The sequence below is a fragment of the Leptidea sinapis genome, chromosome 1 (assembly GCF_905404315.1).
Source record: "Leptidea sinapis chromosome 1, ilLepSina1.1, whole genome shotgun sequence".
Taxonomy (NCBI): Eukaryota; Metazoa; Arthropoda; class Insecta; order Lepidoptera; family Pieridae; genus Leptidea; species Leptidea sinapis.
In genome coordinates, this window is record NC_066265.1 from 33,129,153 (window position 1) to 33,154,417 (window position 25,265).

At 34.2% G+C, this 25,265-nt stretch overlaps 1 protein-coding gene across 1 annotated transcript; it reads right to left on the reverse strand.

Annotated features, from left to right (window-relative positions):
* Positions 1-330: 330 nt before the first annotated feature.
* On the reverse strand, positions 331-14,623 carry LOC126965112 (15-hydroxyprostaglandin dehydrogenase [NAD(+)]-like). Its single transcript, XM_050808581.1, has 7 exons — positions 14,455-14,623; positions 13,076-13,315; positions 10,648-10,821; positions 9,782-9,927; positions 6,106-6,350; positions 4,047-4,174; positions 331-537 (listed from the first exon to the last, which is right to left on the reverse strand). The coding sequence occupies exons 1-7, from the start codon at positions 14,572-14,574 to the stop codon at positions 331-333; spliced, it is 1,260 nt and encodes a 419-aa protein (XP_050664538.1). The 5' UTR covers positions 14,575-14,623.
* Between the last annotated feature and the right edge of the window lie 10,642 nt (positions 14,624-25,265).

The following is a 25,265-nucleotide window of genomic DNA, read 5'->3' on the forward strand; positions in this document are numbered from 1 at the left end:
TACTTTTTATAGTTACAGAGGTCACTTAGATTGCGTATCGCAAAGAAGTCCATTGCTAGGTATATCTTGGAGTCATAGAACTATTTTCGATGCATTGTCGAAATAAAGAGGTGTATAGCTAAAACAAGGACTTCAATGGACAAAATGAGAAATATATGGGGACATACTCGAGCGAACGTTAATCTGACCTTGATATTTGAGTGCACCACCGAAACGTAGACACCACCAGAGGTTGAAAAGAAAAAGGTAATGGAAATGCTATGCTGGAAAAAGATGCTAAGAGAATTGTTATCTCCAGGAACGAAGAAAAAACAGCGATTATTCGAAAAACTACAATCCTGCATACTCGCCTTCTTCAAACACGTATCGAGGTAGGGCAGCCAGTTTATGGAGTGTTTTGTACTCCATGCTAAAGTGGAAGGTACTAGACCACCTGGAAGGTGGACCGGACAAATGCGATGGGCCGACCTCAATAAATATGCTGTGGGCAGTCCAGTGCATTAGTGCTCTCGGCTGATCTCTTGCAAAAGCCTTTTTCTGTAAGAGGTTATTATAATATCTCCTCGTATTCTGGGGAGGGCACAGTACCGCGTATGTCACAGGACAAACAGGGCAGCAACAACACGGCACCCCGCCCCGGAATTTTGTAGCATCAGGGGAATTCACTCCAACTTAAACGCCGTCCACCACCACTTTGAGATGGCCCAGCCGGCTTTGTGTTTCCTTACGGAGGCGCAGATATCTCGTCCTAGCGATACGTCATATTTAACGTATTTTTGCCTCATGCCGGGGTATGTGTGTACGTTAGGGAGGATATCTGCTGTCGCCGTCTCGGCAATTTTGAGGGTAGGGACCTGTCTACTCTCTGGCTCCGCGTAGATTTAGAGGACCGCGTCCGCATCTATGCGTGTGTTTACAGGTCCGATAGTGGTAACGCAGAAACCGATCATCTCATGGGCTGCGTTCAAGCGGCAATTGACGACGTGCTTGCACAGATCCCCTCCGCTGAAATCGTAGTCATGGGTGATCTTAACGGGCACAATGCCAAATGGCTTGGATCACGTACCACAGACTACGCTGGGCGATCTGTGCATAATTTTGCATTGGCGTACGATCTGTCCCAATTGGTTGAGTCGCCGACGCGGCTCCCGGATATGGATAGCCACATGCCATCCTTATTAGATCTTCTGCTGATTACACATCCCGATAGTTACCAAGTCTCTGTCGACGCCCCTCTCAGAACGTCAGATCATTGCCTGGTCAGGAGTTTAGTGCCCATCCGACGCCAACGTCGCAGACCACCAGGGACCCACTGCGTTTGGCACTACAAGTCAGCAGATTGGAATAGGATGCGTTCCTTTTTTGCATCCTACCCTTGGGGCAAGGTTTGTTTCCCTTCGGATGATCCTAGTGCCTGCGCCGTTTTGGTAGCCGATGTGATACTGCAAGGCATGGATATTTTTATACCAAGCTCTGTAGTACCGTTCGGTGGCAGATCACAGCCCTGGTTCGATGCGTCAGTTAAAGCAGCATCTGACTGCAAAAAACAGGCGTATCGAACTTGGGTTGCGGCGCTGGGCACAAAAGATCCGAACTGCAAAGTTCTTAAGAGGAAATATGACCATGCCTGCAGATTTTTTAAGCGGCAAATCGCCCGTGCGAAGTCAAAGCACGTCGTCAAAATTCAAACGTCTTATTCCAAAAGCGTAGTCCCTGACTCATAGAAGTCAGCCTTTGTCCATCCGATCCAAAAAAAAGGAGACAGTTCGGATCCGGCAAACTACATGCCTATTGCTATTACCTCCCTGCTCTCCAAAATCATGGAGAGCATAATTAGCTGCCAGCTTTTGATATACCTAGAGGGTCACCAGTTGATCAACGACCGACAATACGGATTTCGCCATGGTCAGTCGGCAGGTGATCTTCTGGTATACCTAACAAATAGATGGGTGGCGGCTATTGAAAGCAAGGAGGGAGGCCTGGCAGTTAGCCTGGATATAGCGAAGGCCTTTGCTCATGTATGGCACAAGGCGCTCCTCTCAAAACTTTCATCATTTGGGCTTTCCGAGAGCTTATGCAAGTGGACCTCCAGCTCCCTCACTGGGCGCAGCATACAAGTCATTGTCGACGGCTTTTGCTCGAATCCCAAGCCCGTGAACGTTTCTTCTGCATATCAATGGTATGTTGGACACCTCCAACACACATTGCTATGCAGACGACAGCACTGGTGATGCCGTATACACGGGCCTCTCGGGAAAACGTCGACGAAACCAGTGCCGGGAGAAATTTGTGTCTTCTATCGAGTCCTCTTTCGAGAAGGTCGCGGAATGGGGTAAATTGAACCTTGTCCAATTTAACCCCCAGAAGACTCAAGTTTGCGCGTTTACCACGAAAAAAACCCCATTTGTCGTATCACTGCTCTTCGACAACACTTCCCTTAAAGCCTCGCCTAGTATCGGAATACTGGGTCTTGAAATCTCGAGCGATTGCGAGCAAAGCCAAATTGGCTTCGAAGAAGCTGGGCGTCATCAATAGAGCACGGCAATACTTTAAGCCGGCCCACATTCTAGCGCTCTACAAAGCGCACACATGTAGTATTGCTGTCATCTCTGGTCTGGCGCACCCCAGTATCAGCTCGATCCATTTGACCGCGAGCAACGCACAGTAGCTCGAATTGTCGGGGACCCAGTGCTCTGTGAACGGCTGGATCACTTGGCGTTGCGTAGAGACGTCGCTTCATTGTGTGTCTTCTACTGCATTTATCACGGGGAGTGTTCCGAAGAGCTGTTTAACCTGATTCCTGCCGCCGAATTCCACCTTCGCACGACACGCCACAAGTTAGTATATCATGCCCACCATCTGGATGTGCGGCGGTCCTCCACAGTGCGGTTTTCAAGGAGCTTTCTTCCACGTACTACAAAGCTGTGGAATGAGCTTCCTTGTGCGGTGTTTCCGGGACGATACGACATGGGGTACCTTCAAAAAAAGTGCTTTCACCTTCCTTAAAGGCCGGCAACGCTCTTGTGATTCCTCTGGTGTTGCAAGGGAATGTGGGCGGCGGTGATCACTTAACACCAGGTGACCCGTACGCTCGTTTGTCCTCCTATTCCATAAAAAAAACTTCATGACATCGACCATGACCTAACCATGACCTATCGACATAACGCATAATACGCAGAAGAATTATAGTATCTTCGTCATAGTTACTGTATTTTTTATGCGATAGTAATTGTATTAAATAGAGCACAAGAAAGAAAGCTTGAAAGAGTTTCTTGCGCGGTTTCTTCTCTTAGAGCGCCATTTGTTTACGTAGCGGTGGTGGTGTTTGAACTGACATCGAAAAGCACGCTAAAGGAATCAATTTTGAGAAAATAAATACCTTAACTGAAGATTTTTAACCAAAATAATATTAGCAAATTTTTATACAAATATCAATTTTCAGCAAACCGTGTAAAATTCATGATTTATGTATCAATAACACAATATTTGCTTGCCAACTATACGCCTGTGGTTTTGCGATGCTCGCTTTCAATATAAATCAGATCTATTTGAATATTTTTGTTGAAAACATGGTGTATTTTACAAATAAATATAATTTCTGTTCCATTTAGTTAAGTTTTATTCAGTACTTACTAGTGCCTGTTTCGTATGTGTTGTTTTATTGTTCACCAATAATTAGTGTAGTTTATATTAAAGCGTACATTTTTTATGATAATGTGTCATAAACAGTTAAAAAGAATTATGGGCTGCACTCCGTGGGTAGTGCCGACAGAAAACACAACTTATTTTGGCGCGTTAGACATTTTTTGAATGGGTAGGTACTATGGTTATTGGGTTATGAATTTCAATTTATTTACAAATTGTATTTTATTAATTATTAGAAACTTTAAAATACATTTAATATTCTTTTATGAATCATCGTAACAATTTCGACAATTCTTGTATCATCATCATTATCATTAAAATTATTTCTCACTACTTCCAATCGAATAAGTCTCTTGCCCGCTTGCCCCGTAAAAAGAAATAAAAAAAACGAACAAGTATACCGGTCTCCTAATCGCATGAGACAAGCCGAACTTATAAAGCGTCGATCGTCGGCGGGCGAGGATCCAACTGCTAGCATCGTGATGAGAGCCAAGAGCTACCAACAGCGCTTCCCATGCTGCTAAATATTCTATAATATACGTACGTATGGTTTTTTATGAGAAAAAGTGACTAAACGAGCTGACGATAGGCCATAACCAACAAATACAACGTACTGCCGTTCAGGTTTTATAAACAACCTAAAATTCACGTGGTCTTATTTGCTCGGTAGTTTCACTAGTTCCGGTGCATTTTATACACAAAGTAAAGATTCACACAACTGTTTTGCGGAAGAAAAAGAAGTCGCTGTGGTGCCCACCACACGGGAACCTACGCAAAGACGCCACTCAATGGTAACAAAAATTGGTACCGTCATTAGTTTTTTCCATTTAAACAAATACACCAGCCATTATGGTTCTCTTAGTCCTTACGCCTCCCTCAACTCCGTACTTATTGGTTTTCGTAGCTCATAGCCCCTTCATTCTTTCATGATGTATGTTTCAGTTGAATCTAGCAGGAGAAGGGGCTCGGATATGTAACTTTTACAATATTTTATTAAATCCTTGGTTATTAAACCTATTAATTAAATCGCTTTAATTTCAATCTCATCATCATAATCAATTTATACAAAGCAGCCACAGCACTGATATCGGTCTGACGAGGCAGCGCCATTTCCCCGCTACCTTGCCTCGCCTACGTAAACTCAAGGTCAAAAAAGTTATTTGACTATTAGCATAAATATTTATAAAAGATTGATATTTTTTAGATAAACCGTTTCGTAATTATTAAGGTAAGGCATTACAGAACTTATTCTTTCGGTTTCGATGATATTTTAATGAAGTTTCTTCTCAAAATGTTACATTTATATCCAGGAATAATTTAATATACACGAGATGTAGAACATTGATGAAATTGCAATAAAGTGTTACAAGACTGAGGGGAGTGAAAAGGCTGACAGTAATTGATCGCCTTTATTCATCCGTCGAATATCAACGAAGGAGACTTCAAAACAGACCATCAATAACGTTTATTTTACTTTGTAAGTGAATTTTGAAAAGGTAAATAAAATAAACAAAGTTTTGGATTATTTTTTTCTGGATAAAATTTATCAATTTAGTATTCATTTCAATCTTTCTTAACGTCTAATTTAAATGTACTTTTTAGGGAAATTCATTGAAAGCTTGGAAACAATTTGCTTGGACACTTGGATTTTTTAAATAGAAGCCTAACTCATGGGGACTCAGTTCCCGGGTAGAAACGGCTGTACGAGTCGAGTTCATAACAAAAAGTTATAGTTCGGTCGTGCAGAAATTTTATACCTTTTGCTATACTTACATAACTACTATATTTATTTACTGAAACTGCTGGTATAATAAGCTGAGGTTTTATACGTTAAAAAATTAATTTATGTGTAGGTTCTATAAAGTTATATTTATCTATAAAGTTCAACACCAAATTGTCCAAGTATATAGATTCGTAATCAAAATTTATAGTCATCCGTTTTTCGGCTTTGCCAAACCGCTAAGCTTAGCAGTGGGATTGGCGGTGCAAGTTGATGGTGATACTCTCTTGGAAGGATTATGCTTCCAATCCTCCGTTCTTTTTATCTCTTAGTTGCCACTTACGACACCCACGGGAGGAGATAGGGTGGTACTATTCTGCTGTTACACTAACTAACTAAAGACTAACTAACGGGAACTGAACTACCGTCCATCCGTATGTATGTCAGCAAGCTATATATTCTTATAAATTGATTTGTTTGTTGACTGCTGTGTAGTGTTTTCCTTCGATTCCGAAGATTACTTTATTGTCCGGCCGTCCTCGGTCCATCTGTCAAGACCCTTCATCTCGGGGACGTGTTGAAGTATTTGTGAAATAAAAAGATATACTGAAGTCTACAGTCTGTTGAAGCTGTAAAAGAATCGAACTTCTAAATTACGTACAAAAATACGGCCGTTAATGCCGCAAAAAACGTAATACCGTCTTTTACAGGGAAAGCTATGCATTTTTAATTATTTCTACTGTGAAAACATAAATTAAATGGAATTGAGTCGGTGAAGATGTCGGTTGAATCAACAAAATAAATCAAGAGATAGGCTTCAGGCAATATATTATATAAAATATCGGTGACATTGGAAAGGATTCGGGAGCTTTCGTGAATATTTTTAGTAACGTCGGTCGCAGGCTTGTCGTTGGCGATTATCCACGTAGAGCCGTTTTCCGCGCGCTGAATCACGTCGATTATACCGTTTACTGCCGATCCGACTCTGCAAAATAATAATTTTATTTAAAAGCGTCTTTTGAAAATTCAATTTGCCTTTCAGTCGTATATCAAATTGGTTTTGCTGCAAAATATCTTGAGAGTACGAGAATGTACAAAGTGAAATTGGCGTAATAGCTTGAACTGTTGAGTCTTACCACTGAGCCCCCTGTCCGATCCTCGCCTGCCACCGTACCAATGCGTTTTTGTTTTTCGAATTCATAATATTATGTACGTTTATTCGATGCTTTACAAGGTCGACGCTCTTGTGAGTCCTCTGGTGTTACAAGAGAGTGTTTGCCGCGGTCATCACACTCTGTCAGGTGAAAATGCAAAACACTACCCACATGACGATGACGTCTGGCATTCCACAATCACGCGTTTTTCAACAAATTTCTTGCCTCGCACAGACACTTTGTGGAATCGATTATAATAAAATTCTTTATTAATGTGTATTATTGTCCAATAGTAGAATGTATTTATGTGATTTTTTTATGAAAATACGGGACGAGACGAGCAGGCCGTTCAGTTGACGGTAATTAATACGCCCTGCCCATTACAATGCAGTGCCGCTCCGGATTCTTGTCATGCCCAAAAATTCTGAGCGGTACTATAATAATTGCGCTCGTCAGTCTGAGACATAAGATGTTAAGTCTCATTTGCCCAGTAATTTCACTAGCTACTGCACCCTTCAGACCAAAACACAGTTATGTTTACAAATTACTGCTTCACGGCTGAAATACGAGTAGGTACCGTTGTAGTACCCATAATTTAGCCTCCCACTCCAATTCTCATTTCTCAAAATTGCGTCGTAATACCTACCTACTTTAATTGCAATATAAAGAGACAAAACGGAGCAGGAGCCGTGTGAGACAAATAATATTTTCGTTCAGAGCTCATGTATTATGCATTTTGATGCTATAACGTATCGTCATTTGTCAAAATTATTCAGTAATTTTCGTGGATCACGTTTGAAACATTAGGAATGTTACTAATTTACAAAATCTTCTTAGAATATCAATGACTACTTTATTTATCTAATAGGGTTTCTCAAGAGCTACCTGCTTACTTCGTTTTTCAATCGTGAAAGCCATCCAATTACAGTTTTTGTTTGAAGCCATGTTCTTGAATCAACTTCAAAAAGAAGATTGTTTTCTTTCCTCAAGTAAAAGCTTATATTCTTTTATTTTATTTATATGTCTAAATTTACAGAAGCGTACGTGCATTCAAAGAAAGTAGTAATCACAATGAAATAAATTTGTTCTATTTATTGGTTTACGTTGAATTCGAAAAAGGGTAATTTGGCAACATAAAATTTGAAATAGCGAAAAAGAAAAAATCACAAATTGGCGGGAAGCCATTGTTTGCGGGAAGCGAAACATGAAAAGAAAAGAATTATTAAGAGGGAGTATCTATGTGCACAAACGCTTTATGAAATATAATTTAAGACTCTTTAAAGATTAACCGTAGTATTAAGGTGGCTACCAAATGGAGCTGGATATTAAAAGAATTCACTTTATTACATTTGATATTTAAATGGGACATTATCATGAACGTCTGGGACATCTATTTATAATTATTTAGGTCATTTATTACCGTACAGTATTAAGTTTTTATTTTTCTCATCTGACAATTCAAAATACTGCTTACGGTTACTTTCAGCAAGCAATATTGTTATTCTATGATTTAAAAGATGGACTGGGAGCTTAGAATATTATATATAGCATAAACGATTTTCTTAATGACCCCACGGACTGGGAATAAAGCGAACACCCTCAGGCTAATTATAAATGTTTATTGTACGAATCACATTGTAATCCATATTTTTATATAAAAAAAAGCCCGCTGAGTTTCTTGCGCCATTCTTCTCAGGTCTGAGGCAGTCTCTTTTGAATGGGTGGTAGTTTTTGACGTTCAATAAGTGATTTTGAATCCTATTTTGAATAAAAAAATTGAATTTGAATTGACACTATATTCTAAGGTGCTAATCAGTTCCATAGCCATGTTAGCCCCTTTACGAACCCATATAGCTTCATGACGTTTACCAAGTGTTATTGGAATAATTTATTTTATTGTCACTCTGTATGGTAAATAAACATATTTATATTCTACGAGTATTAAAAAAAAATCTTAAGTAATGAATGATTTTGTTAAGTACAGAAATTTCCACAACACCAGGTTCAGATTATCGAACGAGGTGGTTGCTTTTCCTATTTATATATTAATTGATTTCATTATTTTTTTAAAAAACCAATTTGTAGGAGAAAAATATTTCAGTATAGGCGTGATATGAGAGAAATTTTAAAGAGATTATGTCACAACAAATTGTTTAAAAATTGGCCAAGTGCGAGTCGGACTCGCCCATGAAGGGTTCCGAGTAGCAAGTAATCTATCTATCTATCTATCTATATATATAAAAATGAATTGCTGTTCGTTAGTGTCGCTAAAACTTGAGAACGCCTGGACCGATTTGGCTAATTTTGGTCTTGAATTATTTGTGAAAGTCCAGGAATAAATAGGAAAATGCTACTAAATTAAATAAAAACAACAAATTTGTTTTTCCTTTGATGTATCCATACATAATTTCAAGTTGTTGTAGTTCGTTGTAACTTTGATCGCTGTTTATTTTTATTTGTGAGTTGATTGAGTGAAGGGTAAATTGCGGTATACAATTTATGACGTATTAAAAAAAAAACAACTTACTAGATCTCGTTCAAACCAATTTTCGTTGGAAGTTTGCATGGAACATCATTTATTTTTTAGTTTTATCATTCTCTTAGTATAGGAGTTATAGAGGGGGACACACATTTTATTACTTTGGAAGTGTCTCTTGCACAAACTATTCGAAAACCTCAGAAAAATGATATTAGAAACATCAATATCACTTCAGAAGACCTATCCATAGATACCCCACACGTATTAAAAAAAAATTTGAGTTTCAGTTCTAATTATGGGGACCCCCAAAAATTTATTGTTTTTTCTTCTATATTTGTGTGAAAATCTTAATGCAGTTCACAGAATGCATATACTTACCAATTTTCAACAGTACAGTTTTTATAGTTTCGGAAAAAAGTGGCTGTGACATACAGACATGACGAATCTATAAGGGCTCCGTTTATTGGCATAAAAAGGCATAAAATGCATTAAAGGCATTTATTTTCTCAAAATCGATTCCTTTAGAATTATTTTTGCTGTCATTTCTAATATACTAGTTTACTACCGCTTCGGATTGTCATTTGGCTACGGAATCTCTCCATGAAAAATTTTGTTACATTGACGTGATAAATAAATTAAAATCATCAATAAAAATAACCACTTCCAATAAAATAGACTACCCACTAGATAAAATAACGATTTTCAATCAAATTAAATATTCTCTATGAGTTTTGCACCTTTCATTTCCTTTGAGGCAAGTATTTTCAAGAAATAACAAATTACCTTTGGCGCTCCGGGACTCTTGAAGTTAGTCGTTGCGAGTTCTTAGCAAAGTTTTCCGAGTTCTTTCTATGTAGGAGAGCTGTGTCTGTGGGTCCTAGGCAAACGGTTACTATTCGAACATTCGTAGTTGAGTACGAATTTTCGGTCTGTAAGCAAACTATATATAAATACACTTGTAAGCTAGAGTCATTACATACAAAAACATTTTGATGATAAACATCGAGTAAGCTAAATTATAATATATATATTTTTTTATGACAATAAGGGAAGACACGAGCACGGAGCAGCTGATGGTAATTGATACGCCCTGCCCATTACAACGCAGGACCGCTCAGGATTATTGAAAAACCCAAAAGTTCTGAGCGGCACTACAACTGCGCTCGTCACCTTGAGACATAAGTTTTTGAATATTAACTTCCAGGTAAGAAAATTAAAAATTTTCAAAAATAGGGAAGTTATTGGTTTTGCCCTGTTAAGCAAAAATCATGCGGCACTGCCTTGAGCTTTTCGAGCTTATTAGTCCAGTTATATCACTAGCTACGGCGGCCATAAAATCAAAATATCGCTACTTCACGGAAGACAAACGTGACGCTGTGGTAAAAAAATTATAAACAAGCAATTTAATTTATAATCTACTTCCTTTAAAAGACATATTTTATTAAGACTAATAGAAACTAATAAATAACATTTATACAAGTATGTAGTATTAATTCATTGTACGTCATTGTTAAGACACAAACTGTACTTACGTGAAAGAAGATATAGAAATAACAATATCATATATGTATATAAGTGCCTAAGACTTATTTATTGATATCATAAACAAACAAAAAGGCAAAATAACTAAAGCTTAATAAAGACATTACCGCTAAATAATTGGTGAACTGAAGTACAGCTGCTTTTGTTGCTCCATATACGGGCAAATGGGTAGATGGATTAAAAGCAAGTAGCGAAGATACGTTTATTACTGTTCCACCGTTTCCACCTTTATCTGACCTCATTACACCTACAGCTTTTAATGTGCTCGCTATCGTGCCACACTGAAAAAGGTAAAATCATTTATTAACTTGAATTTGACGAGTCGAAATTAGGAAAGATAATAACTATAGTTAAATATATAGCATTTGCGGAACATATAGCATTTAATACATACTCTACTCAAAGGAAACACATCTTATAAGTATATGTACAGTACTATTCTAAATTAAAACTATCATTACGGGGAAATGTACCAAGAATACTGGCACAATTTCCGTGTTGGATAGCTAGGCTGATCTGAAGAATCTACGCGCCTGAATAGAGCTAATGGAAACCCAAGTGCTGGCAGCTATTTCGGTCACCGGATCAACATATAGATCTTATTTCAAATATAACAGTTTTTAGTTAAGTTGTTTAATGTCAGAGGATAGTTTAATTATTACACTTACTATTATTTATTAGTACAATACTTTTGCAGTGCAAATTTCTATAGACACACTGACCGCTTTATATTTTTATGGGTTTTTAACAATGACGTTCTATACATACAATATGTTAAGTTTTTTTTTAGAGTGATAACTCTCACTTCTAGGATTAATACACAAAAAAAATTTGAAAAACAAAATTTTATAACGAGGCGGTACTCGAACGGTTAGCTCAGTTAGTAAGAGCACCGGCACGGAACGCCGGAGGTCGTGGGTTCGAATCCCGCATCGTTCATAAAATTTTATTTGTGTTCTATACATAGTTTTTAATGATCATACTCAGTTGTGTAACGCTTGAACAAGTTACGTTGGCTCAAGAACACTTACACGAGTTACACACAATTACAATTAATAATATATATAGTAAATGTTATTGCTATAAGAGTGTTATAAATAATATATTATGTTTAATAATTTGTTTGTTGTTTATATTAATTAAATTAGACTTAAGACCAATTTTATCATTTTTGGAAGTAGTGTTTATAGTACTTTAGGTAAATTCTATATGTGCCAGGTATGTGAAAAATTGTGTTTTTATCATTTTCAATATATAAGCTCACATCAAAGCAATTAGCATTAATCAATAGAATTTGCGGTTGTACTTTTGCTATTGTAAGTTTTTTAAAATCTTGAAGAGTGGAGAATTCGAACCTAGCTTCATCAATTTCAATTTCATGTATTTGTATAATTATTTTTATTAGCTTCAGTATTTGTACACCTTCAGAGTGAACACCTCTAGCACTGGACTAGCACGGGTTGGTGTATTGCCAAGCTCGTACACTCTTCAGGCGAAATATTGAAAACCGCTTCGTCCATATTTTTGATAGCTTTAAAAAAATTGTTAATATATTGTTAAATTTAATATTTCAATAAATATATTCTCACGGACCTTGAAAAACTGTGAGCGTTCTCATCGACGATTCTTAATTAATGCTTTCGTTTTAAGATACTAAAGAATTTCCAATATTGCTTATTCAACCATCTAAAGTGTACATTGTTCTACCAAATTAAAAGACGCCCTTCATTCTCATTATATCACATTGAAATGCTATATAAAATGATGAAATACTCCTCACAATGTTCAACAAACAAAAAGTAATAATGTCTCTCTTAAATATAATGTCATCATTGTATTTAATTTAGATACATTTTATTATATTTTATTCTGCTGTGAGTTGGGCGTTTAATAAAAGCTTGTTACCCGTATTTTTTATTAAATTCATGTCACCTTTTAGCATTCATAATACACTTGGAATATCTTTTTTCCAATCCTAAAATTACTTTCTTAAAAACATATTGTTTCTGTACATCTAAAATCTGTTCTATAACGACTAAGGCTTCATAAATTTTGACTGTCTATCGTTTTAAGTAATCCTTCAACTTTGGAAATAGAACTCGGTGCTAGGTCTGGTGAATATGCTCAGGTATATTGAAGGCTGCAAGTTGAATTGTAGGCATAGCAATGACGGACCGGTGAAACAAAACAATTTTTGTTAGTTTGCTTCGCCATTTATTTATTACGAATGTCGTTAAGTATTTTTTTTTATTTGTTGTGCATTATATAAGGAGCTGGTAGCAGTACATCTATGGTCAAAATTTCAGTCATGATCGCCCCTTTATTGGGCCAGAAAAAAGAGCCTATAATATTTTCGCCGAACGCCTTAAATTGAAAATTAAAAGCTCTGCCCTCTCGGGAAGGTCTATTATTACTTCAACACTCATAAATTGTACTATGAAAAAAGTTTGGTTATTGTCTGACTTCAAAATTAAATATGATGGCGATGTAAATATTGCAAATCTAAAAAAGATAATTAGATACCATGTAACTCACCAAATTAACATCTATCATAGCTCTATAGTTATCCTCATCGTTACTAAGTATCGCAGCATTATTGACAAGAACATCAAGTCTGCGGTACTTATTAATAATTTGCTGGTACGCGTGGTTTAATTCAGTTTCATCAGCTATGTTACATTTAATGAACTTTGCCCTTAAAGCTCCGAACTTATTGTTGAGTTCACTCTCGAGTGTAGAACCTTCACGCTCCGCCACATCGAGGAAAGCGACGTGCTGAAAAAGACGTACAATAATAAATAAAATGCATTCTGCTTGACTTATTTATATCGATAAGTAAAACCTGCTACTTCAACTGTCATCTAGGACAGATTAAATAAACTTTGAGTTATCTATTTACAATGTGCATTAAAATTAAACCAGTTTTGGTTTATTTAATTTTTTTAAATCATACCAAAATTAATATCTAACACAGTAAGTACAACTATTGAACTGCCATCTTTAAGTGAAAATAAGTGCATTAGCAACAGTGTCCCGGAAGAATACTATTTGCTTATGGAAGAGGAGGATATATTATATTGATTTAAGCAATGGTAATGTATGTATTTTTTTTTTATTTATCGAAATGCATATTTTACAAAATGTGAGCCGATAATATACATTTGCAATAACCACAGAGGTTTGACTTCAATGCATTATCTTAGTTTACACCGTATGTTAGTATTTTACATAATAAATACAATATAGACTAAACTTTAAATTCTAAATCTACAAATATCTATAGAAAGAAACATTACATGTATACTAATAATAAATAAAACCTACAAGAAATCAACTACATATAATATATACCTTACATAGATTTATTTCAACGCTGAAACTATCTCTGAAGCAACCTAAAAACAGATATTTGAAAAATATTTCCCAAGCATCCCATGACCATCATAATTTCAAGTCACCCGTGGCATCTTGACCCGGAAATAGTGATGACAGAAAATTTGGGTGTGCCGTGTACTAAGAATAATAAATTGAAGTATTTTAAATACCTCAAAGGTATTTTGTCTCAATTACCTATGCTACACATTAAAACAGAAGTTTCATTACTATCAGAAGAACAGGTGTTCAAATTTTTCAAGATTCAAATTAGCCACTGTCAAATCTTTCTTTACAAAAGTGTTGGTGTCCAAGAGAATATCGCTGATAGACTATATTGAGCAGATTATGTATTCATAATATGACGACATAATTAAATAAGCTAAAAACTATCTAACGAATACATAATATAATGAAAATATAAGAATAATAATGTGTTACCAATTCTTATTTATGAGTAAATAGATGAGCCACAGAATAACAGATAAGGAATTCAAACAAAAACACAAAAGCAATAACAATCTAAAGGGTAATATTCTTACTCTCGCATTTCTTGCAAGTAACTCCCGCACTAATCCTGCACCAACACCATTAGCTCCACCCGTAACTAACACTACTTTCCCTTCTACATTCCAGTCCTTACGTTCCATTTCAAAACCCATAATCAGATGAAAGTCCAAACCTAACTGCGTTTAGGCACAAACTAAAGTGCTATCAACCAATTTGGGTGTTATCACATTAGCGGTATCTACTGATTTGCTGCCAAAGATAACCTTTGCGATTAAAGTCACTAATGTTGCTGTAATTGGCATTTGCTATTTACCATCATTAGTCTTGTGTTAACAATTGATAATAACTGTTGTATTTAAGCCGACTTCAACAAAGGAGGAGTTTCTCAATTCGACTGTATTTTTTTATGTTTATTCCGTTAGAACTTTTGACAGGGTGAACCGAATTTAATAATTATATTTTTATTTGAGAGCTGGTGCTTCTTGTGTTGCTTGGTCCTGTTTTGACAATGGCATCCATGAGAGAACTATATAAGTCTTAAATTTGTATTAAGTATGTACGCGACAAATAGACGAATAACTCAATATGATGATTCTTTTTCAAGGATGAGAGTTTGGTTAGGTTCTGATAATGGGATCCATAACAAAGTAACGGAACTCTTCAATTCTTGGGAGCAGATTAACGATACTCGGCCAAATCTTTTACCGGATATTTGAGTCACCTACGACTTCAAAAAAAAAACTTAATAATCACCTTATTTTTATATTCTCCTAAGTAAATTGGAATGAAAAATATTTGACTATGTCGCATATTATATTGTTTTGGAATAGTTTTTTTGTAGGTGTTTTTTTTTGTTAACTCTTTTCAAATATTGACAACTGTTCCAAAGACTTACAAGATTTTTACCCTATGTTAATATGTTATTTTTTTAACAGAGCAATGGATTAGAATTTTTTTAAACATTATGTTCATAATATATTAAGCAGTATTTCCTTGTATTTTGCACTGTCAATATGAAGAATATAGCTTGGTGCTTGAGAGTCGACGCTTATTAGAGCCACTTGTTACCTACCCAGCACTGCTTCTATCCGCGTCCACTCCTTGTCGACATCCATGGGTGGATGCCGCTTTGTCACCAGTGTACGTCACGAGGACTAATCTAATCAAAATATGGATGTAAACAGCGGTTGTTACCGAATACCGTCTTGTATGTATATTAACTACAATATACTTTTTTTTTCCAGAACTATTTCAACAATATTAACTATGTATATATGATTACAACGATTTGAAGTTTACCTTTACGTTCAGATTGTGTTCGAGTGAATTAAGGATATGTACACACTTGCAACAGTTATGCTTATTGCTTCATCTATTTTATTCATAATTCACGGCTTTTTCTGTGTAAACCGAAACAATAAAATGTTTAAATATCGCAAGAGGAGGAACTTTAAGTTTTCTAATTAACATAATTATTTTTGATATAGTTAAATATTATGTTAATATATTATGATTACAGTAGACACATAAAAATTAGAATTAGTTTTATGGAGCATCTTTATCCAGGGAATCCTTTCAGAAACTCCATGAATCATTATTTCATTGATTTCTATCCGGTATATAATATGCAAAATAATTTAGATTTCTTGTTATCTGCAGCAGTTAGGATAATAATGGTGCACTTTTACGTGATTAATTGATCTCCTTTACCAATTATTATTATTTTTAATAAATTTCCTGGAAATTTTACTCTTACATTTTTCAGCCAATTTATGGGTTCACAAAGATCACACATTGCAAAACACAGTCATTCGTATATTTCAATTTATGTTTTAAGGTACTGTCTGTGACTTGATTACTTGATTATTCTTTTAATCCAATCTTAATATTTTTGTTGATTACACGTTCATTTTATTTTAGTGCTCCCGTTGTGTATTTCGCTTGAAATTGTTTTTGTATGTAGCTTATAAAACAAACAACTATAAATTTGTATGTAGGTGCAAATTATAGTTGTTGTTCATTTTACCTTGAATTATAGTTAGGACAATTTATATAAAAAATCAACATACAAAAAGTGACCCTGAAACTCAAAGGGGGCTTGGCCGATATTAACTTATTATGAATAAAAATTATGAAGATGTATCCTATTTCATGCGGAGAATTGCTTATCGCGCGTGTGTTTTTAATATTTTTTCGATAATTTATGAAAGAGGAGCACATAGGTGCGTACAAATAACACAAGATGGTGATGAGATGATTTAGTTGATGGTGTATGATGCAATGGTGGGCAATTGCAAAATGCAATTCGGCAGCAGGGATCAGGTCAAACAGCTCTAACAAACATTCTCCCCGATAAATGCAGAAGAAAAAAGTGAAGGCTCCACGCAACTTCCAGCCATTACAGAATACTCGATCCCTAAAATTTCACGCAGCACTGAATTGCAAACGATCATTTGATCTCGATCTTGATTGACTCGAACCATCTGGTTCGTGTTGATACTGGGACGCACTAGAGCAAGATGAGAGCAGTATCCCAAATTTATGGCAAGCTGAGTCTGTAATAGGGCCAGCTTGAAGTATTTTCAGGTCTTTACAAGCTACTAAAATCCAAATGAGCACGAAATTGGGAATTATCTGAGATAGTATAAATAATCAAGAATAGTACTGTGGTATTTACAACGTTGGAAAAAATGATCACTTGAAAAATATTCTTTGAATAATACTCAAGCCGTATTAGCAATGGAAAGCAGAGTTAGTCAGGGCCATCATCATGCATTATCTTGTGATAGACTAACCTAGTTCGTGAAAGTTAAATGTTAGAATATAAAATATTCATAGTTGCTGAACTGTTCCTAAGTAGTTCTGACCGACTGCAGCTGTGCTGTGGACCAACGGTTATGTCAAGTACTTTTCAACTCAGCATTTTCAAGTGTTCAACACGACCTTGTCATTCAGCGCTTTTGAACTTTTAAACTTAGAACCGTTTTATTTTATTTGCTAGCGCTATTCGCGTAAATTCCAACACCTATTACATGCTTTTGGTGATGGAATATAGAATAATTTAGGAAAAGTTTACAATATTTTATTTTGTCTTCGAAGATCTGTTTGAAATTCCGCGCATGATCCAAAATCTGTTTCAGAAGTATACCAATACAAAAGATGATTCGTTAACTATAACTTATAGCTATGTAAATATTTACAGACTGTTATATAGTTCCAAAAACAAGTCGACTGACTCATACATTCACCGTTTATTTACCTTTAGTAATACAAAAAAACAATTAATATGCAATATTCTTACAGAAAGGCAAATAGACAATAAGCTTCAGATCCACAAAGAATTAAGTTTTGTACCTAGAACTACATTGTGCATACGAGTAGAAAGGATACACAGTGTAATACATTATTAATAGACATGGCAACTACACGTTCAATTGACATTTATACTTCCAATTCAATCGAATCAAATAACCCAAATAATTAATAAGAAAAGCGGTTGCATAAAGAAAGGACAGGTAGTTGTAGCGCTTTTTAACCGACTTCAAAAAAGGAGGAGGTTCACAACTCGTCAGTATTTATTTATTGTTACCTCAAAACTTTCGACTGGGTGAACCAATTTTGATAATTCTTTTTTTATTTTAAAGCTGGTGCTTCCCGAGTGGTCCCATTGTAATTGGTCCAGATCTGACGATGGAATCCATGAGAAAACCATAAAAGTCTTAAATTTTGCTATACATACGTATAGCAAAGTGGATGATAAATTTACGAATAACTCAATATCGCGCCAACCGATTTCGATGATTCTTTTTTTAGTGGAAAGCATATACTTCAAAGATAGTTTGGTGAGAGTTTGGTTAGGTTCTGATTACGGAATCCATGACAAAGTAACGAAACTCTGTCTGTAATCAAATTGCAAAGTATTTACGTTCATTGCTGCATTGAAAAATTTAGTATATTTACACAAATTTAGACAAATTGTTAGTTAGTGTACTTCAAATTCACTAGAAATCTTAAAATAAAAATTACGAAAAAAACAACCGCCTTCAAAAATACTATTCCAACACATAGATATAATGTGCACTAAAAAGTATAAAAAAAATTGCGTATTTTTATACAATCTAATTAATAAATCTTATTCTAGTTACGATTATTGTAATTTTTGGAGTCGGTGTCATCCAAGATAGGTTTGCTACTATATACATAGTTATAGGTGAGATGTGTTTGAGTTGTGAGGAGGCAAGAGGCGAGAACGGGTTGCAGCGGAAGGACACCGATTCCAAAAATAACAATAATCGTAACTAGAATAAGATTAATTAATTAGATTATATAAAAATACGCAATTATTTTTATACTTTTTAGTGCACATTATATCTATTGTTTTTGAAGGCGGTTGTTTTTTTTGTTAAAAATTTTTTTATTACGTAAATAAGGGTGGGAGGTTTTCTGCACTTTCTGTAGTTATATATTCCATAAACGCCAGATGAAGAGTGAACGTCTTCAGATACCATATTAGGAACATAGATCTAATAATAAATCGAAAGTAGCCAATTTACTATATGTTTGATAATTACACGACCAATGAGCATTCAGTATCCTGCTCACCTGAGTTGGTTGACTGACTTGTTTGCACTATGAATATATCAGGAGTCTGCTGAGTTATAAGTTCGATATATCGTTCTAGATGGAAGTGTCAGGTTCCATTTTACTCCCTGCGGTAAAGAGCAATTTTAAGGCGTTCTCTACGAAAATCTTGACAATTAGATCAAACAAATAGTTACATAATTAACAATATTTGAAATATATGCCGGTATTTATATTTTTAGCAATAAAGTTACCTTTAATAGCTAGTTTGTGTATTAAAAGACCTTAAAATTTTCTTTATGTTGGATTTACCGTTAAGTATATGATTCAAGTTTGAAAATATTGTGACAGGTTTCAAACTCATTGAAAATCACATTTCAGTGATCCAGTTATAAACATAAACCAGTACAAAACATGCTCTTTGGTGTATGAGAAAATTAATAAGAAAACGTAGCACGTACCTACTTAATTAAAAGTGAATTGCTTAGTAACTATTCAAAGCATTTTTTTACTAAATAAGAACGGCAAGATTCATAATAATTGTCATTTTCTCACTCCGTAAAAGACAAAAGCGTGGCACAGAGTCTGCAGCGTCGAGATTTGTTTGTCGTCAGTGCTTAGCAGTACTTCATCTCGCTCAGATTGCTTGTTGTTGCTGCCAAAGGATTTAATTTTTATTTAAAGAATGACGTCATTTTAGCAACGCTTTATAATTAAAATCGATTGTGTTTTCATGAATATATCATAGAATAATCATATCATAGATATTTTGGTAATATTTTTCTCGCTCTGAATACTGTTGCGTATATTGGGTGTAATAATAATAATAAAATCACTCTCACACAAATCATGAAGTCCCAATATATAAGAAGATCTAGACTATGTAAGAAAGGTGCAGATGGTACCTTTCTTTTTAAATTTAGGAATGATGAATGGCTAAGAGATTGCCTGCTTGAATATAGATTATTAAACCAAATTCTATATTTTCAAAGCACACTTGACACCCGACACGAGTGACATGTATTAATGTGTCGAATGTTTCATAAAATGGATAATTTATTGATAGTAGGATGTCGCGGCACGAGCGCCGTTTTATGTTATTGATTATTATCAACGCTAATGCATATTTTTGTGCATGCACATGCTACATTCATGGCATTGACTACACGCATGAAAAGAATACTGAACATAATATTATGATTAATTCAATCACAGATTAACTTTTTACATTCTATTCACTGATTACAATATTACATACAAATATCAGAATTTAGTCTAAAAATTTCTTGATATAGATTTTTATAAAACAGCCACTGCAAAAAAATTTTTTGTTAATAGTCATTTTGCAGTATTTTATTTTTACGTAAAACTGTCTGTCGCTTCTGAAATGTACAATATTATTTTTGTGTTATTGCTTACATAACTGGTAAATAATTTTAAATAAATGAATAGCCTTATTACGTTACTTTTTTAAAATTAATATTGAGTTAATTTATATATATTTTGTAGAATTGCTAACTTGTCTTGTTGGAATCTGAAAATAAGATTATATTAATGAATTGAGTACTAGTCCGAGGCCGAATTTGCGCCTTATAAATATAGTTGCAGGCAGTGGCTTGAGGTGAAGTACTTTCTCGTCGTACAGAATACACCAAGATTTTTACAAGCCAAAAATATTTAAATTAGTACATTAATGTAACAAAAATATTAACGCAACGTGGTCTTCATAATATTAAAGCTGATAAAGTAATTTAAATTCTCATCAACGAATGTTCATATAGCGAAAACAATTCTGAAAAGCAAATTTTGCTTACGTTGCGGATATGACTCGGCTGAATTTTAGTTGAAGTTTCCCTTTTGTTTTCGTTTTATTATTCTGCCACATTCCATGTAAATAAAGAGGGAATTTGCGACTGAAAAAAATTAAAGGAGAACTGGTTTTCAAGCGCTGGCATCCTTGACATATTTGTTATAATTGTTGTTTTTCATCAAGCGGTGAGGCAAACAATGATCACTATGTGTGTTTGAAGTATTTTTATGAATGAAATACAATGCTGTTTTACATAGCTCGTAATAATAAGCAATTGAATTGTTTGTATAACTATAAATTAGTGTCTAGCCTGAATACATTTTTTTTTATATGGGGAAGCAAACGGGCAAGGGGCTTACGTGATTGGAAGATATGAGGCATGGCCCATTGGAAATAGAAATCAAGTCAAGTTGAGGCCAAGTCATGAAATGCGTTGTCCTTTAAGGTGGGAGTATGCTCTATGCTTGAAGGTCCCCGAGTTGTGTCGGTTCGGGAATAGTGTAGTAATTAATGAACGTGCAGCAAAAAGTACTTCGCGAAGCGCGTGGTTATTTTGTAAGTTTTCAATCATCAATGACAAGACTAAACGGATTTCAATTAATTTTATTTTATTGGGGTTGACAACTGCTTAATACAAAATAATCACTTAAGTATAATAAAATACAAAAACATAGCCAATTATAGTTTACGACGGTTTACCTAATGGAGGGATCAGCAGTGTTTACAATAATAAAGAAAAAAATTAAATATTAATAATACACAATCAGAGAAATAAAAAAAAAATATTTATTTAAAAGTGCCTGCGCTAGTTGCATAATATATTATATGTATAAGTATGAAAAATTAATAAATTATTGTATATAAATAAGAGAAAAACATGATAAATACATATTTGATAGTACAATACATACATTTAATAGTTTAATAAATCATAATCTATTATTAAATAAATATAGATACTTGTTACAAATGAGATTTCTCTACAACACTTTTATTAATAATATTTTAATTCTTTTTCTTGGCAACCTAATTCATTTCTTGAGACAATAGAAACCTGAGTAGTCATCTAAGGAGTGATGTACTTTATAATACGAGTGATTTGTTGAGACATCAGTCTGCATAAATAGAAATAAAGACAAATTTTAAAATAAGTTACAATGAAATGAATATGTCCTTTATTCTGATCTCTTGACTACAGGATATCTCTGAATTCAATACAATACAAATACTAGCTGGCCCGGCAAACAAAAAAATTTGGGTATAAAAATAGATTATGAAAGATACTCAGACCTACCAAATAATATAATCAAACTGTTTCGGAGGAGTATGGCAACCAACATTGTGTCAAGAGAGACAAGATTTTTTATTAGTTATTTTTTTATAGATATAATTACCATAAAAAGTATTATTTTGTATGTTAAACTTCGCTTTGATGTGTGACAAAACACACATTATTTTTTATTACTGGTGAGAAAATAGCGATAGTACTCAACCGGAACTCCAAGTTGTCATCATGTAGTAAAGAATTACTCAATTTAAAAATATTTTTTTCCAATTGGAGCATATTGAAACAGAACGGTACCCCAGAGACTGACAAGAGGCTCAATGAATTCAGAGATATCCTGTAATCAAAAGATTGCTCTGTTACATGCAATCTACATTATCGCACTAAAGAACTTGTCAATAAACAACTACTACATACATACTAAAAAATTGTAATAATCTAAACCAATAAAAAACAATAAAGCATAAATATATATCTGAATGATCCATATAATATAATGTGTTAACGCTCCAGTTGTGGGTAAAATTTCGTAAAATAGCCCACCCCGACGTGAAAGCAGTTCTTATCTGGCCTCGAATTTCAAGTTTCTCTTACAGTTCCAAAGATAATATCGTGTTGAGTACATAGTTGGAAATCTCTTATATATAATATACAGATTGCTAAAATAACTTATTTAGAATGCAATATTTTATAATTAATGTTCAATTAATCGTTGAACTTTAGTGACACAATATTTTATTACATAATATGCCGTGCGTTTTACCACAAGTATTTATTTAACATGCAGTTCACCATAATTCAAATATGACAATTATTATTCTTTTTGTAAAATTATAGTACTTATTCGTAACTCAATATTATAACATTGTAACTGGCAAATACACCATGATTTTCCTTAAAGTTTAGTGAGCGTATAAAGTTTCGAACACAATTTTGCACACGAAATGTTGTGCATAATAAATAAAGTTTGCTGAGCTTCGGACGATGCGGATACGAAGTCAATATTTCCGTGAAAACTCTGTTAGGATGCAAAGTACTACAGATTTGACCACTTTTATTATAAAGCTTGTTATTTAAAGTTAAAGTTGTTAAAGTCTCTATATTTAATGAATCAGATCAGATCAAATCAAATCAAAATTATGTAATCTGAATTTAAGTTTTTATTTGTTAGTTCCTCCACTCTGGGAAAGCTTTAATAATAAATGGAAAGAAAGTCTTCTTCTTCTTTTGAATCACCATTTACAGATTCATCGTTTTATAAATTATTTTAATTACATGTGTAAAGTGATGCAACAAGATTTCTTTAACGTTAAATACTCAAAGCCTTACACGAGCAAGTAAATATGAATGTAAATTAACTAATAAATAGATCACAAGTGTTATTGAGTACAGTAGATGCATCACTCTGCACACACTGTAAATAAATAAAGACATAAAAAGCAAATAGGCATCAAACATTGCGAAAATCACTATGTTTGTCTTTAATATTTTAAATCTTAGATCATTTATACGTCTAGATAGACTATGACAGCTGCGAATAGTCAGCGAATAAGCGAACCTCAATTTTGTGCAATTCATGCACACTAGCACAAAATTTCTTACAAATCGCGAGTGTAAGACGCAGCTTGTCACATACACTAAACTAATATTCCTGGCCTGTTTTTAACCGACTTCAAAAAAGGAGGAGGTTCTCAATTCGTCAGTATGTTGTTTTATTATGTTTGTTACCTCAAAACTTTTGACTGGGTGAACCGATTTTGATAATTCTTTTATTATTTGAGTGTGGTCCCATTGTAATTGTGGTCCAGATCTGATAATGGCATCCATGAGAAAACCATAAAAGTCTTTAACATGTCAACGACAAATTTACGAATAACTCAATATCGCGCCAACCGATTTCGATGATTCTTTTTTTATTGGAAAGGATATACTTCAAACGTAGTTTGGTGAGAGTTTGGTTGGGTTCCAATTATGGAATTCATGACAAAGTAACGGAAATCTTAAATTCTTAGGAGCAAAATAAAGGTACTCGGCCGAATCTTTTTTATGATATTAGGATATTTAATTCACCTATCGTAACGTAGTTATGATCAAGTAATTGTCGTAGTCGAATATGATGATCAATCGAACTCCTTAACGACTTACAGTAACGGAGCGATCTGTGGCAGATTTTCTAACTGTCTGTAATCAAATTGCCAAGCGCTTACATTCATTGCTGCATTGAAGAATTTAGTATATTGACACATATTTAGACAAATCGCTTATAAATAAAAATAAAAATTAACAAAAAAACAACCGACTTCAAAAACGCTAGTCCAAAACAATATGCACTAAAAAGTATACAAATAATTGCATATTTTTATACAATCTAATTAATTAATCTAATTCTAGTTACGATTATTGTAATTTTGTCTAGACTTTATCTAGATGTACCTATAAATTATCTAAGTACAATTATTATCTTAAGTTTAGATCTATTAAATTATTTACTAAAACAGACGAATTAACTAGTGAATCATGGATACCAAGAAATGTATAATTATTTCCATGGAAAAGCTATTTCCAACGAAAGAAACGCACTACGTAAGATTTGATATCTTCGTGTTTCAGTTCGCTCCGTTCGGGTAGAAAATACAATTTTCTCAGACACTCGCAGAAAATTTTGAGATAATATTCACGAGAAATGTCTAAATGCAAATTCAATTTTTCTACATTTTCATATGAAACAGATGTGTGCCATTGGGTGGTAGCATACCTTATGTAGTAGGTACTTTAACTCATATTATCTTTTAGAAAATACAGGTATTATGTGTACTACTTAAAATCTATATTATCTGTCTGTAATTTTTAGTCGCAATTTCCGATTAAATATAAAGTTTCGTGGTAAAGATAAAAAAATCATATTCTTAAGAAAAATCAGTGTCTCTTCGTTCTTCTAGAGCCTAATCAATCTTAATGATAATGAGTTACTATATGTATGTATAACCCAGGACTTGTATGTATGTATGTATAACCAGGACAGGCATTGTCATTATATTAATGAAACATAATATAACAATGTATTGATCTACCTAATAATCTATATGTACATTTAGATACATTCAGCCGTTTTGGTTGGGTAATAAACAGAAGAACATCAAACTTTGATTTTTACAATACAATATTAC